At 43.4% G+C, this 14,624-nt stretch overlaps 6 protein-coding genes across 6 annotated transcripts; 2 read left to right on the top strand and 4 right to left on the bottom strand.

Annotated features, from left to right (window-relative positions):
- Positions 1-119: 119 nt before the first annotated feature.
- N7495_000468 (RpiB/LacA/LacB family sugar-phosphate isomerase) lies at positions 120-615 on the bottom strand (the record flags this gene model as incomplete). Its single annotated transcript, XM_057203138.1, has 2 exons — positions 120-416; positions 442-615. The coding sequence occupies 2 exons, from the start codon at positions 613-615 to the stop codon at positions 120-122; spliced, it is 471 nt and encodes a 156-aa protein (XP_057067211.1).
- Positions 616-3,747: 3,132 nt separating this feature from the next.
- Positions 3,748-5,083, top strand: N7495_000467 (acyl-CoA desaturase; the record flags this gene model as incomplete). The annotated part of the gene is made up of 2 exons (XM_057203137.1): positions 3,748-4,012; positions 4,080-5,083. 2 exons carry the CDS (start codon positions 3,748-3,750, stop codon positions 5,081-5,083), a joined length of 1,269 nt encoding a protein of 422 aa, XP_057067210.1.
- Positions 5,084-8,316: 3,233 nt separating this feature from the next.
- Positions 8,317-8,499, bottom strand: N7495_000466 (uncharacterized protein; the record flags this gene model as incomplete). The annotated part of the gene is made up of 1 exon (XM_057203136.1): positions 8,317-8,499. One exon carries the CDS (start codon positions 8,497-8,499, stop codon positions 8,317-8,319), a length of 183 nt encoding a protein of 60 aa, XP_057067209.1.
- Positions 8,500-8,826: 327 nt separating this feature from the next.
- On the bottom strand, positions 8,827-9,357 carry N7495_000465 (uncharacterized protein; the record flags this gene model as incomplete). Its single annotated transcript, XM_057203135.1, has 1 exon — positions 8,827-9,357. The coding sequence occupies one exon, from the start codon at positions 9,355-9,357 to the stop codon at positions 8,827-8,829; it is 531 nt and encodes a 176-aa protein (XP_057067208.1).
- Positions 9,358-9,488: 131 nt separating this feature from the next.
- Positions 9,489-9,968, bottom strand: N7495_000464 (uncharacterized protein; the record flags this gene model as incomplete). The annotated part of the gene is made up of 2 exons (XM_057203134.1): positions 9,489-9,616; positions 9,737-9,968. The coding sequence occupies 2 exons, from the start codon at positions 9,966-9,968 to the stop codon at positions 9,489-9,491; spliced, it is 360 nt and encodes a 119-aa protein (XP_057067207.1).
- A 914-nt stretch (positions 9,969-10,882) lies between these two features.
- N7495_000463 (uncharacterized protein) lies at positions 10,883-11,584 on the top strand (the record flags this gene model as incomplete). The annotated part of the gene is made up of 1 exon (XM_057203133.1): positions 10,883-11,584. One exon carries the CDS (start codon positions 10,883-10,885, stop codon positions 11,582-11,584), a length of 702 nt encoding a protein of 233 aa, XP_057067206.1.
- Positions 11,585-14,624: the final 3,040 nt, after the last annotated feature.

The raw sequence follows: 14,624 nt of genomic DNA, 5'->3' as shown, positions 1-14,624 counted from the left end.
TATGTATTGCTAGTGTAAACCACGTACGAGCGGAACACTCAAGTAGAATTATAATATTTCGGGGTTGAAAAGAAAGGGAAAAGGCGACGACATCAGAGTCAAGCCACTGATAACACCAATTAGGCAATCAGAGAGAATTGAGCCTCACAGTCACAGATAGCCTGCACCTTAGCAGCAGAGCCACTCGTAGAGTCAAAGCGGTAGTCGAGCCAGTCAATAACAAGCTTCTTCGCCGACTCAATACAAATGACTCGTTGGCCCATACAGAGGATTTGGGCATTACTGCTCAGAATTGAGCGCTCAACAGAAAATGGATCATGGGCAGTGACAGCCCGAATTCCAGGGACTTTATTGGCGGCGATAGCAACACCAAGACCGGTGCCACAGAAGAAAAGACCACGGTCTGCTTTACCATCCTTAATCAGCTTAGCCCCCCTTGACTGCTGTATGAGGGTAGGCAGTCATGTCAGAAGCGGAGTCGACACCGACGTCAACTATAGACTCAACGAGGTAATTCTTCTCTAAAATAGCTTTGATAGCATATTTATAAGCTACACCAGCTTTATCGCGCGCTATAACGATGCGTAGAGGTTTTAGGTCGGACTCGGCAGGCATGATCGCAGGAAACCTCGGAAGTGTTTTTTGTCCAAATGGAAGCTTTGTGATGAAAATCCGAGAGATAAGAGATGTTGGTAGTTTCTGTACAGGAGGTACAGAACGGGGACTTCTCCCTTTATAGCTTGAACCTCATAGCAGATCAAAACCAATACATAATACATCAGACTCCACTGGAACCTGTTAGCCCAGGGCTTGCGGAACGGGGACGTGCTGAGAGCTACAAACGTGCATTTTTCTGTCAGGCGTCGCTGACCGCCCGTCATATTGGGACTAGCCCGTACCAGTGACGACCCATCTTCTTCACCTCCTTTCTTTCTCTTTTTAATTGAGAATTACGACTAAGAAATTCTTCCTGTTCCCGACTCTCATCGTCTAATTAGAGCCTAACCAATTCCTTCATTGTATTCTGGCGAATCCTGGCGAATCGGGCAGGCAACCTAAAACTAAAGTCGTGGACCAAGGCTCTGGGTCAGGTGGACCCTGCTTAAGTTCCAAAAAAGGTTACCTTAATATTGTCTATAGTCCCGAGGAACTGGTCCCGGGAAATGAACCCGAAATTTGGTTTGATTGGATATGGTATGAAATCTCTGCGCTTTCTAGATTGGTAGTTCCAAGGTTGCATCTTATAATATAGTCTAGTAGTAAGACACTACTAAGTCCAAGTCCAACTCTACTACAATTTACAACCTTGGAATAATAAGGTAAAATAACATATTCGTTGCATTGATAAGAGCACTATGAAAGCAAACATTGAATATAAACGAGCATATATGAAAACCGATGAGATCTAATGCCAAGTTGCAACCAATCACTCGAAACGAAAGAGGGCAGATATCGATGAATATTATTAATCAACTTAAGGGAAGTTCTATGTGGGATATGTGCAGTTGAAGTTTTGAGATCTCATGACCTCATAGCATAGAGATACATTGGTATTTTCTACTAGGTACTTCTGATTTCAAAGGTTGAAGTTGAAGACCCTTTTAGGCCTTCTTTTGCTTCCTGTACATTTCATAAAATATTCGGATATGTGACCACTTAGTGGCAGTAAAGATCATTTGGAACAAAATGAATACGACTCTTGCAAGTATCGGCAGCTCACTCCATTCAAGAAATGTTGCAGAAGAAACGGACACCAGTTCCAGAATCACAACTGACGTACCGGTGTAGAAAATGAGGATGTAGAGTCTAGATAGCGCAACGGCTCTGGACATAAGATAACGTCGCATAACATGACCGAAGGCTTTAATAGAGCTGTAGAAACCAGCGAATATAACTTTTATAGAAATTTTAGATCATGAACATGAATCAACCAGAATCAGGACTTACTCCATAAAAGAGCGATATCAACCACTTTTCTTGCTTGCATTAAACTGCTGATTGCCTCAACTGGCTGCGTAACAGACCAAACCAGATATGCTTGAGTTGCAAGAATAGTACCGAGATGATGAACCAGATCGAGTAGCCTCATATCTTCAGTTGTGCATATATCGAGTATAAAGAGCGCTGAGACCAAACAAGGGCCACTTGTCGATACAACGCCTAGAGTGAAAGGAGCACCACTATAGTATGGATCAGTCCAAAGCTGGCCTCTGATAAATACTTTGAATGCGGGCCTTGACATGAACAAGGTTGAAGAAATCTTGACAATCAAATCGATATGTTGAAAACGAAATCCATGTTTCTGTCGTGCATTGAGAATTGAATAGCTTTTTCCATAGTGTTTCGTGAAAAAAGACGATGTGAGCAATTTTTGGTAAATAATGCCGCATAGAATTACATAACACGGCGTCAAAAGAACATAGGTAATGTTTAGCTTCATCAAGAGCAAGCAGTCCAAATACAACTCATCGGCATTCACATCTTGTGACGACTCGTCAAGATAAGCCTTGCAGCCTGCATTGTAAATACTGCCCATGACACTAGCAAGTAATTTTAAGCCGCAAAGTGGTACAATGTATTGACAGTAGCGGATATGGAGAGAAAAGCGACGTGAGAACTAGATAAATTGCGAGAAAAAGGTATTTGAGTAATAATTCATCCAATCACAGTCGCCTACACTAACCGAGTGAGAGCTGTGCGGCCTGGTGGACCACCGCCCTGAATCGCTTCTTCCTTCGATACAAGTCATGGGACGACCACCAAAATAATCCCTGAAGGCCCTCATTCCACGGCTCACCACGGCATTCGGCCTTCCTACCCTCTGATATGAAGGTTTACCTCGGGTCCCTCAATCCTGCATAGTCTGTGGAACTGGTCATAATAACCAAGTTCTACGCTATAATCTGCACCCGATAGATACCCTGACCCGCTCCGAACCTCTCGGGTACACGGACACGCCGCAGAAGGTTGTTTCTAGTGGGTCGGAAGAGTCTATTCTGATGCAAAATTGAATTTCGTGGGTTTCTTCTCGAAAATCATACTTCAATCCTGCTTTAAAAAGCGATTTAGGGGAAGGTAAGGCGATGGATTATGGCGGGTGGCAACCCTAAAAGGATTGGAGTTATTAAGGCTCCAAAAATGAATGAGACGCTGTCCCACGTGGACCCTGATGGAATTGTCTAAGCTCGAAAAAAGATTTATTTAACATCGCGAGGCATCTGGGCTCATATTCGTGGGAAAAAAGTCATTACGCTTTTAACAAGTAGACTTGCCCTAATCAGTGCGAATATAAAATAAGCACACACTTTCTGTCACTATTGCCTTTCGATTATATTGTATGACGTTTATCCAAATGCAGGAAATGAGATCTGCAGTGAGCAAGTGACAATTTGATTGGTTTGGAGATCAAGTTTGATCTGAACCGAATCTTCATAACCACAATTTATCCAAGGTCATAGCTGGGTTTTTCCCGATCTAGAAACCCAATTTCGATATTTCTAGCGGGCAACACGTAAAGTACGAATTATTTCAGAACTGTGTTTCCGCGCCAAAATTGTAACCCAGGTTTGTCTACATTTCTATTATTTTAACCCTCCTTTCGTCATCGACAGGAGTCTATTTTACCCTCCTTTCGTCATCGACAGGAGTCTATTTTATCTTGCCCGAAATATTCCGATTTCTTTTTCCTCCGGCAATCTGGTAAAATACCTAGATATTACATTTTGACTGAATTTTCCCAGTCAAATAATGCATACGGAAATGAATATACCTACTATGCAAGCATCAAATGATGAAATATCCACCGTACACTCGGTGCAAGACTCGGTACAAGACTCAGTAGAAGAGGAAAACACGATGAAGTGGTACGAGAAGATTCACTGGCTCAAGATGACCGTTGTGGTCATTTTTCCTCTACTAGCTACTTTCAGCACTTTCTGGGTGCCTCTGCAAAGAAAGACTACAATTTTCGCAATCGGCTACAGTTTCTTGAAAGGAATCAGTATCACTACGGGTAGGTACCTACATGCGAAGTCATCTCACGAATACATAGATCGATTTTTGTTAATCATCCATAAAAGGCTACCACCGTCTCTGGTCTCATAAATCTTTTTCAGCTGGAAAACCGCTTCAAATATTCCTGGCCCTGTTCGGTGCCGGAGCAGGACAAGGATCGATCAAAGTTTGGTGCAGAGAGCATCGAGCCCATCATCGTTATGTGGACACAGATCAAGACCCGTACAATGTTGCAAAGGGACTTTTCCATTCTCATATTGGTTGGATCATCTTCAAGCAAGATCTTGACCGCATTGGCCGGGTAAATATCGAGGACTTTAAACAAGATTCGATCGTGCAGTGGCAGGCTCGTTATTACTGGCAGTTGTTCCTTATCATGTCATACATTTTACCCACTGTTATAGCAGGGCTAGGGTGGAACGATTGGTATGGCGGCTTGATCTATGGAGGCCTGCTCGGAACAGCTATCATTCAGCAGCGCACGTTCTGTATCAACTCACTTGCACACTATTTTGGAGATCAGCCCTATGATAGTGTCAAGTCTGCTCGAGATAATTTCTTAGTCGCGCTGATTACTCTGGGCGAGGGTTATCATAACTTCCATCACGAGTTCCCCAATGACTGGCGGAATGGGATAGAGTGGTACGACTATGATCCCACGAAGTGGCTAATCTGGCTCTGCAATAAACTTGGTCTTGCTTCAAACTTGAATGCCTTTCCCGCAAATGTGATCCAGAAGAATTGGTTGCAGCAGTGTCAAAAACGGCTGGATCAACAGTTCCAGACTATGACATGGGGGGTTCCCTTGGCAGGCTTACCTATTATGCCTTGGGAGGAGTATACGGCACAGAAAACCCTGAAACTGATCCTCATTGAGGATATTGTTTATGATATAACATCATTTATTGAAAAGCACCCTGGTGGTGCCGCATTGATTCGATCGGGGGTTGGGAAGGATGCAACGGGGCTTTTCAATGGAGATGTTTACAGACATTCCCAAGCAGCTCGAAACCTTTTATCAGATAAAAGAGTTGCCGTAATCAAACGAGCTGACACGCTAAAGATTTAGCTGAAGTTGTTGCGATAGCCGTCTAAGAATAGATATGGTCATTGGGTCAGGAAATTGACCAAATCAAAAAATGGGTTCAAATGTTTAATCTTGTCACGATCCAGGAAGGGCCGCTCTAGATTCTGGGGTTAGAGGCTTATATTCGAACTTGAAGCTCGTTCGAGCTTCAAGGGTACCTAGTTAGAAGGGGAGCACTATCGTGGGACAATTATTGATAACACTCTACATAGCAAATCATGACAACTCCCAAAATCTTCAAAGAAGGGTTATGGTTGATATGCTAATACCATCAGATTCCTGCTGTCCACAGCATTCTAAATTTTCTCTTTTCATTCTTCTACGATGCTTGGTTGGTGAGGTATAACCCAAAGAAGTTGCACTTCCCGATTAGGAGAATAACGGTGATAGCAAGGATTATAGTTAATATATTAGTACTATTAGATTCCTACTGTACACAGCATTCTAAATCTTCTCTTTTTATTCTTCTACGATACTTGGTTAGTGAGGTATAACTAAAGGAATTTGCACTTCCCGATTAGGAGAATAACCGTGATAGCTAGGCCTAATTCCGTAATTCGAGGAGCTCCCTACTTGTCGGAACATGGATATTGCAATCGTGCAATACCATAAACCCGGAACGGAACAAACAGACCCCCGGGTCACGGGGGAACGACTATATTAGGAACTCAAGTAGCTACATGAATCGAACACATTTCACACCACTTTGCACCACATATATACTAAGAATCTAGGACGAACCATACCCTTTTCCAGTGTATATAGTGTGTTGATCAAAAAACGATCAGATCAATCCACTTCTGATATAGTGGAGTAATTACTGTTTGCAGCCATCATTATTATGACTAATTCCGGCTGATTCCTGCTTGCATCAAAATTGTTCTTTGCATCTTCTTCACCTGATATTACTTATGTTTGCGTTCTATATCTTATCCTATATATATGACCCTGAAATCCAGAGATCTAAGGGTCAAGCGAATCTAATTCACCTCATCTTTACCATACCTTTGAGACATTATTTCACTTCCTTTGCTAGCAGTCTAGCATCGTATTACTATTTACCATATCGGCCTAATTCAGCCACCCTGACCCACTGATTCCCTGATCCGGAATTAGCTTTCCCCATTGGACACATTGTTCAACATAGTGCAACGTGTGAACCCTGTCCTTTCAACGTAGTTGATCGACAAATACCTTCAAAGTTTCTTGACTATTTCTTATGGGAGCATGATCTTGATTTATTAGCATATTATTGCGATCACCAATATTATCTAGATTATTATGTTAGACGCACCTTCTAGGCACTAGACGGTATCCCTTTTAGCTGCTAGAGAAGTTGACCCTGTTGTTAACACTATTTCTTTTATCATTTTAATTCTCCATACCAAGTCAATCAATTGTGAAGTTAATAGGAATATCGGTCATAAGGCATATTTAGTAATAAGCATGATTAGGTGGTTTGTCGGAACATTAATAACCGTACAGGGCTTTTTAGATCCAGAGGCTGTTTGAAATATATCTTTCGGTCATTGTGAAAGGACATAATATTATGATGGTTGTTTCATAATCTCCTCTCGTGGACTTAAAATGACTAAGAATAATAACTAGATTAGGCAAGGTAGCTAAGGTAGTCAAGTCGATCTATAAGACTGAGCAGTCCAATCTCGGCGTTTCTCTATTTCAATATCGTGCAAGCGCCAAAGCCAAGGCTGAGTAGCCCCTCGCTTAATAATTGTACCTAAGGCAGATTTGAAGCCCCGCCGTATAAGAAAATTTATTCTGAAAGGGTCTAGGAAATGGATCTGATGGCGCGAAAATTCGACTCAGGACCAGCTGATTACGCCGAGGGGCTAACGAGTCTCTCCAGAGATACAAGGGTGGTTCGGAGCTCAGTGATCCAGTCCAATGGCAAAAATACCTCAGAACATAGTGAAGGGAAACTGGCAGGGTAAATGAAAAACAAAAAAGTTGGAGGGGAAATAAGGGACTTTATAGAACTACGCACGGCCATAGAGACTTATGACGCTAAGCCGGAAGGGATAACACTAAACTTAATAGCGAAATTCTCTATACCCGTCCGATATGGTGTAGTGGCTAACATCGCCGTCTCTCACACGGCAGCCGGGGGTTCGATTCCCCCTATCGGAGTTCATCACTTTTTTGCTTTCACTTTTTACCCCAAACAAGCATTAAACCTAGTAATAAGCATTATAGATCCTCACCAGAAAACGTTCTATCGAACGTAATTCCCAGCCACCCCATCTAAAAAATCGTTTCAACAGCAACTCTCTGTTTTAGAACACACACCATGTCCCAATTCGCACTAGGAAACGACAGAAATCGCTAGAGCAGGAGGGACATACCGTATTAGCTATTTAAGATTGTCGATATCCTTCAGATAGCTGCTGCACGATCATTTAATGTTCCAAGAACAACCCTTCGTGCTAGAATGAAGGGCACTCCAAATCTATGGGAGCTTCTTGTCCACCTTTTCGAATAGCTATTCTACACTCGGTACTGGTGTACCGACATTTACAATTTTTTGAAATTTAAATGGCCGACCGGGAATTATGTTATAGACTATAAGCCGCATTGCTTCGTGCATCCGCCTTACATCTCGATTTCCTCGCCTTCATACACTCAATCTTTCAGTAAATGACACCTGCAAATGAGACAGAGCCGTGAGAAAAAGCAACCATAACGGTATATATCAATAAATCTTATATTAATTAGATTCGGAAAGATTTACGAATCATATCTTCAGAATTCGTAGCTCATCTCCACCTTCTGCCACCGATAATAGAAAATTTCTACCTACATTTCAATAACAAACTACCTACAGATCAAAACTTTACCCTGGATGATATCACAGAGAATCAACAAATCCTCTGAGTTCCGGACCTCGTGAACTCTCTTAACAGCTTATGACTCTCGATCTTTACAAGACAACAGTCGGAACCGATGTTTTTTGCCCACTAGAACCTAGTACGAGCGTAGGTGAATTCAATAACCCAGGAAGAAGGGAATTCTCGCTTACTCAATGAAATCGCCCGGTAGAAAGTTAAAAACAAATTATTCGGTGTAAGAATAATGCCATAGTAATACTACTCACAATCTCTTGAAAGAGATACGTTAGTACCCGAAAGAAAAGATAAGCAATAACGAGCACGACACCAAAGCAATCATGATCATTCCTTACAGAAACAGGGCTATTACTACTCCACGGACCGATCAGGCGACTTTGAAAGCGACCGAGATTGAACTGGATGGCGAAACAACGGCGACTTGACCGGCGAAGCGCTGCGAGTGGGTGAGGGAGTGGGCGAGAGCGGGAGCGAGGATTGTTCATCCCGCGCGAGGCGGGTAGGTCGCTGTGGCGGGGAGTTCTCACGAAGCATATGAGGTTCGCTCAGGTTCGAGGTTTGAGGCGAAAACAAACTCTCTCCCCCCCTAAGCGAACCTCATATGATTCGTGAGAACTCCCCGCCACAGCGACCTACCCGCCTATCTTCACTCTCCTCGGGCCACCAGTGCTCTCTATTCCTGCTGAGTATGTCTAGCCAGAACATCTCATTCTGCTCTCCTATTCTCCAATCGCGCGAATCTACATCTTCCCGCTCTCCTGCTCGCCAGTCTCGCGAACCTACACCCTCCCTTTCCCCTAGTCCCGAATTTCAGGGAGGCACCTATGTGGGCTCAAATCCCCGTGTTCCCCAATTACATCCTCATCGGATTTCCTCATCGTCTTCTTCCTCTGCGGCTCCTTGCATTGCACCGATTCTAGTTAAGTGCCATAGTAGGTTCAGTAGCTCCCACGAGGGTAGTGGCAGCTTGACTGGGTCATCAGTACTGATAGTAAAGATATCCCCAGAGCAGATTTCAACTTTGTCTTTCAGATGATACAGCATAACACCTTCTGCGGGACGGCTACCATTAAACTCGTACTCTTCTCTCCTCAATGGGTTCTCAGTGAGTTGAAGAAGATCTGTCTGTTTGAACTTCTTACGGCCTAGTAGAGGTAGCCAATGAAAAGAAATGTTCATCGAGGTTTTGTCTTCGTTAACTGAGATTGGGCGAAAGGCACAGATGGCCCTTTCCCAGTATGCATGGACTGGGCCGCTTATAGTAATAAGGTTTTCAGTGCGCTCAGTACTGATGGTGTCGCCTTTCAATATCGCGTCCTGCCATTTTTCGAGTTGCTCCCTTGTGTAAAACATACGGAGTCGGCTCCAAATCTGTCCTGTGCGGCGCGACATATTAAAGCCATTTAGCCTGAATGGTATAATATGCGCACACTTGAGAGTTGGATTTACGAGTTTTGTCACAACGCAATGCTCTCCGTCTCTTTTCAGGCACTTTGAATGATAAGATTAATATTAATCTCCAGTTAGATAATAGATGAGCTTGTATTTTTGATAGGATCCCTCCGTCGTTTCTCGTATTCGTCGCGCTCGGCCGGAGTATCATTACTCAAACTTGTTCGAGGATATTTTCGAAGCCGGTCATCTTCGAAAGCTACAGTAAGTAGTCGCTTCTTTTTAGAGTATTTAAAGCCGCGCTTTTTTTAGAAGATGATTTACTTGAGCAGAATTTGTTAATTCAGTATCACGAAAGCACGCGGAATGGTATACTTACTAGTGCCTGGAATATCGCACACAGGTGGCGAAGTCATGCTAGTTGCGATAAGGTTCAAGTAAATTTCGCTTTTGTCGTTTTCAATCATCTCAGCAAGTGTTGCTTTATCGGCGAACCATAGAAAAAAGAAGGTTGATCGGGGAACCTCATGTATACGAGGGCACATAGCGACCATGCGGCGAATCAAATCTTGTCTCTGGATCTTCAAACTCAGAGAAGGCACATTGGGCATCTTTGGGCCGGTCAACAAGAGCTCTGGCCTTCGACATACTAAAGAAATCATCGTTGAGCTGGACGGTGGATGTCAAAGAGAGAAAGAGAAGAGTCGGGTGCCAAGCCTCAAGGAGACTCGGACAGAGCAAAAAAAGAAAAGAAAAGGAGAAGTGAATGGTGGAAAGCGGCGTAGTATCAATAGATACGGCAGTAAAAGGCTTAGATGGTGGAGAGCAAGAAGGGTGAAAAAGGCAGACTCGAGGCAAAGGTAAACAATAAAGTGCAAGCAAGCGGAGTAGTCAATGAATTATGTAACCTTAATAGGGCTTAGTGCGGGAAATCCTCTGTCAGAGCTATTCTAGAACGGACAACCCACATTGCCCTGCCAAGACTTACCAAAAGTACGTAATTATTTCCTAATTAAGCTAACTATAAAACATATTTATTCCCTATTAACCTATTATAATCTAAGTCTTCATAATTAATACGGAGTACAGCTGCCAAGAATTAGATGTTTGTTCTGTTTGTGGGCCTGTAACGGGTCAGCGAGTGACCCGCATTCCCTAGCATTAACCAAATACGGATTAGTGTTCCGGCAGATCTGCTTTCCTTGTAGTAGAACAGACTGCTGCAAAGAGCGTAGGGAAGCTGACTAATAAAACAGACTAAACTAAAAGCAAGTTGCCCATTTGACCGTTCCAGATGGTTATGTGGGGTTGGTCACATAATCATAGGGTCCTCAAATTAGTTAACTATTCATTGTCCTATTACCTTCGTAATAACTACAGTTCTGCCTCCTGACATGACCAAGCTTCACCACCTTGTATGGTATATATACTAATAGTCCCTTGAAGCAGCAGGCTCCCAAAAAAACTGTTTCCCGCACCGGTTTTCTTCTACTTCATCAAAGTCAAAAGATACTTTTCCAACGTCATGGACGAAGTCATTACTCCTAGCAGTGTTCCTAACGTTGTGGACGAAGTCAACAGTACTCTTGAGAGCACTCCCAACAACACAGACGAAGTCATTACTCCCGATAGCGCTCCGAACGTTGTGGACGAAGTCAACAGTACTCTTGAAAGCGCTTCCAGTGTCACAGACGAAGTCATTGCCCCCGATAGTGCTCTGAACTTTATGGACGAGGTCAACAATACTCTTGACAAAGCTCTTAAAACTCATCGTTCAATCCGAATAATTGGTGATCTACCAACCAAAAAGCTGAATAGTCAAGACTATCTAGCCTCGACTCGTGAATTGATCGCAAACTTCGTCGATTTTTGGGAAAAGAAAGCAGATTTACGGCTGTTAGCGGTCGAAGTTTACTCAAGACACACTTATTTTGCGATTGACTTCAACAATGACGACTACGACTTTGAGAACGCTCATACTCAGCAGATTATTCTCCCTGTCTATCTGCTCCAGCTCTCTAGGAAACGCCATCACTGGACGGTCCGTCGGCAAAATTCCCAAGACTCAAATGTTGCCAAGAGAATAGCATTGTTGCATGATGACCATGGGCAGAATCCTACTCCTTTTCTTAACGATCATATCAAAGGCGTGGTGCATTATGACCCTCCTCGGACTCCCTTTCAATTCCTAAAGAACTCGCCCCAAGAGCAAACGCCCGTTTTGTGAAAGAATCCGCTCAACAACCCATCAAGATTTGATATTGAATCACGTCTCCTGAACCCACACGATATCGCCTCTGCTAGCTTAGATAGTACATATTTTCATGTGTTGTCTGCTTCATAACCTTGAAAGGTTTAGTCCTGGAAAATTCATAACGTAGCAGGGTAAAGTTCATGAATTACTAAATGAGTAGACTGAGTCCTTTGGTAAATTGATATATTGCCCAAGCCTACACTTTGAAAACAACCCAACGCGCAAGGGCTTCCAACCTGTTTTATTTTTGTCGGCATTTCGTTTTTCGTTCGCGACATAGTTTTCGTTCGCGACATAGTTTTCGTTCGCGACATAGTCTTCAGCAAGTCATTGATCATACCACAGATCGCTGATGCCACTAGATAAAGCCCATATTCCATTATCATCCCAATAAGCTAAGGTAATCTTCCAAGGTTGAGAGATTACTACCCTAACTACCCTAACTACCTGACGGTGCGGTACGGCTGAGGGGGCTATATCTTCAGAGGTTATGCCACTATAACTCTCCCGCATTATCCAAGCTCCCGAAACCCGGCCACGTGAGGCCCTCGTTGATTAGGTCGGGAACTTCAAATTCCATCATCATCATCATAGGTGACATTCCTGAGATTTGTCAACAAAAAGGCACACCTCCAATATCAGATAAGACGCTTGAAAAATATTACCTGGGAATGATGAGCCATTATCTTTATTTGTAGGCCCCTGTGAGAAAAAAGCTGAATTTGAACTAGAATCCGGGTTACCAATAACATAGTGTACAGCAATTGCAGCCTTTCGAGCTTCTCTTGAGGTCTCGCTCTCTCGAAGCCGGATTGCCTGGATTTTCCTTAAAGATGTTGTAGTTCTTCAATATCCACTAGTGATGGAGTGTTTATTTCGGACCTATTTTCGGGCTTTCAACGGGCTCAGAGAGCGACCTCTCCTATATTCAAGGTCAATGTATGCAGAAAATCCGTCAGGCGCAGTATCACGAAGGCCACGTGTACCACACATGCAATAAATGGCAAAGATTAGAACTGGACTCAGAAGGCATGGGGTATTTCTACTGTGACCTCCTTATCAAAGCCGACAATGACCTTGGCTTCCTCGGCGAAAAGCCTGAATCTTTTCTTCTCTATCAAAACTTGAGTGGCAATTTGGGCATAATGTTATACCGTTGAGTGGGCTTGAGATGTGAAATGGAGTGAGCCCTGCCTCTAGCCAAAGAGGTCGCTTCTCATCTGTTAGCTTGAGCGATAGATTAAGAAGCTATTGCATACCTGGCGATCTTCCCTTGCGATGAAATGGGCATTTCGACATTTGGATGATAACATTGCAATCCTATCCAGGATGGCCTTAACGTTAGCCATCTTCTCGTTGATCAAGTGCAGGATACTTACAGTAGTTTTGATTCGGATCGATACTTCAAACGACCTCCGGATCTGAAAAGCCATAAGGCGACCTCGGGGTAAACATCCATTTCCCTCAACCTACACCGTTTTTTCCTGTGCAGTTCTTCATATTCTGGCCATCCACGGAATCCTACCTATAATAAACTCGCCTTATGGTCGAAATCCCTCATGGCTTCACAATTGATTTAGCACGGAGAGTTGGACGGATGGAAAAACAGGGTTAATAACAGGGTTAACTTCTCTAGCAGCTATGCCGTGCGGATGGGGGATGATAGGGACTAAGCCTCTATGTTGGTTCATACTACACGTTTCATTGTCTGTCTTAAATCATGGAGAGACTGGCAGGCAGAGCTCAATTCATCCGATGATCGTACAGAGGCGCAGAATTGCTTCTTATATAATTGACTGATCCGCACACCTCGATTCATCAGATTATGATAAAAAGGTGTATAGGGGCCATGTAAGCGACACAGAGATAAAGCACTTCCAAGATTCCTGATCGCAGTGACTGGCTTACAGCGCTCGATATTTCCCCTGATGATATCAACGCGCAGGGGCTATACAGACGGTATAGAGATGAATTTCTCCATGGACCAGTGACTGGTCTATAGAGTTTGAATCATCTGGTGATGATAACAAGGCGCATGGGGGCCATATAGACAACACAGGAAATCACTTCCAATGTTCCTGATCATAGTGACTGGCTAAGAGCGCTCCATCCCTCTTCCAATGTATCGACAGACTACGTCTGAAGAACATTATCATACGTTCCACATCTCAGCCTGTTGAGAAATTACTCGATCAAGTCAGTATGGATATGTTGTGGATGTACGGTGTATGAAGTGTGCCATTCATAACTAGCTACTGAGAGGGTATATATACTCCCTCATGGCGGATGTTTACGCACTGTAGATCCATAGACCTAAATTATAAGTACAACGTACCTTACCGATGATGTAGTGTCGGAACATATGTATCATTACATTGGTCTGATATTGTAGCATGGAGTGCCTCTACTAGCTTCAGCCCGGTCAAGTGGGACGTATATTTACTCCCACTCCCCATCAGGATTCAAGACACACATACATATCAATCAATATACGAAGCTTTACAGTAGAGCACTATTCACTTAACTACGTACAAGATACCTAGCCGGCAATACCAACAGTAACACGTTTGCCTATTATGGGGGTTTCATCATCCCGCCCATGTCAGTTGACTTGTCTACGTACATATGCTTTCTGTCTCTCTAGTAACCAAATGTTGGAATACGTAGTGGTTCTAAGTGGTATATTTTTCCGCTGCCCCATATTGGGATTGGAACAACACTGGGAATACTTCTAAAGTTGCAAAACTGTTCCCAACTCATAACCATGCTAAAAAATTCCGAATACCCTCTCTATTCAACGAATCCCGCCTCATTCTTCATCATGCTCCTTCATACTTTTCTATCGCGTGAGCTACCAAGATATAGAGCGTGTCGAGGTTGATCTAGGATTTCCACTTACCTAGGATGACAGGTCGCTGTCCGGGGAGGGGTACTGGCAAGCAGCGCAGATATTGGCCAGAACCACAGTCGCTGCCCAAGTTTGGCGGGGGTTTTGGGTGGCTGTAGTACAAGT

The sequence above is a fragment of the Penicillium taxi genome (genome assembly GCF_028828555.1).
Source record: "Penicillium taxi strain IBT 34144 chromosome Unknown utg000001l_segment0_segment0, whole genome shotgun sequence".
Lineage (NCBI taxonomy): Eukaryota > Fungi > Ascomycota > Eurotiomycetes > Eurotiales > Aspergillaceae > Penicillium > Penicillium taxi.
The sequence above is the reverse complement of the archived record's forward strand: the minus strand, read 5'-3'. Positions and strand labels throughout refer to the sequence as shown.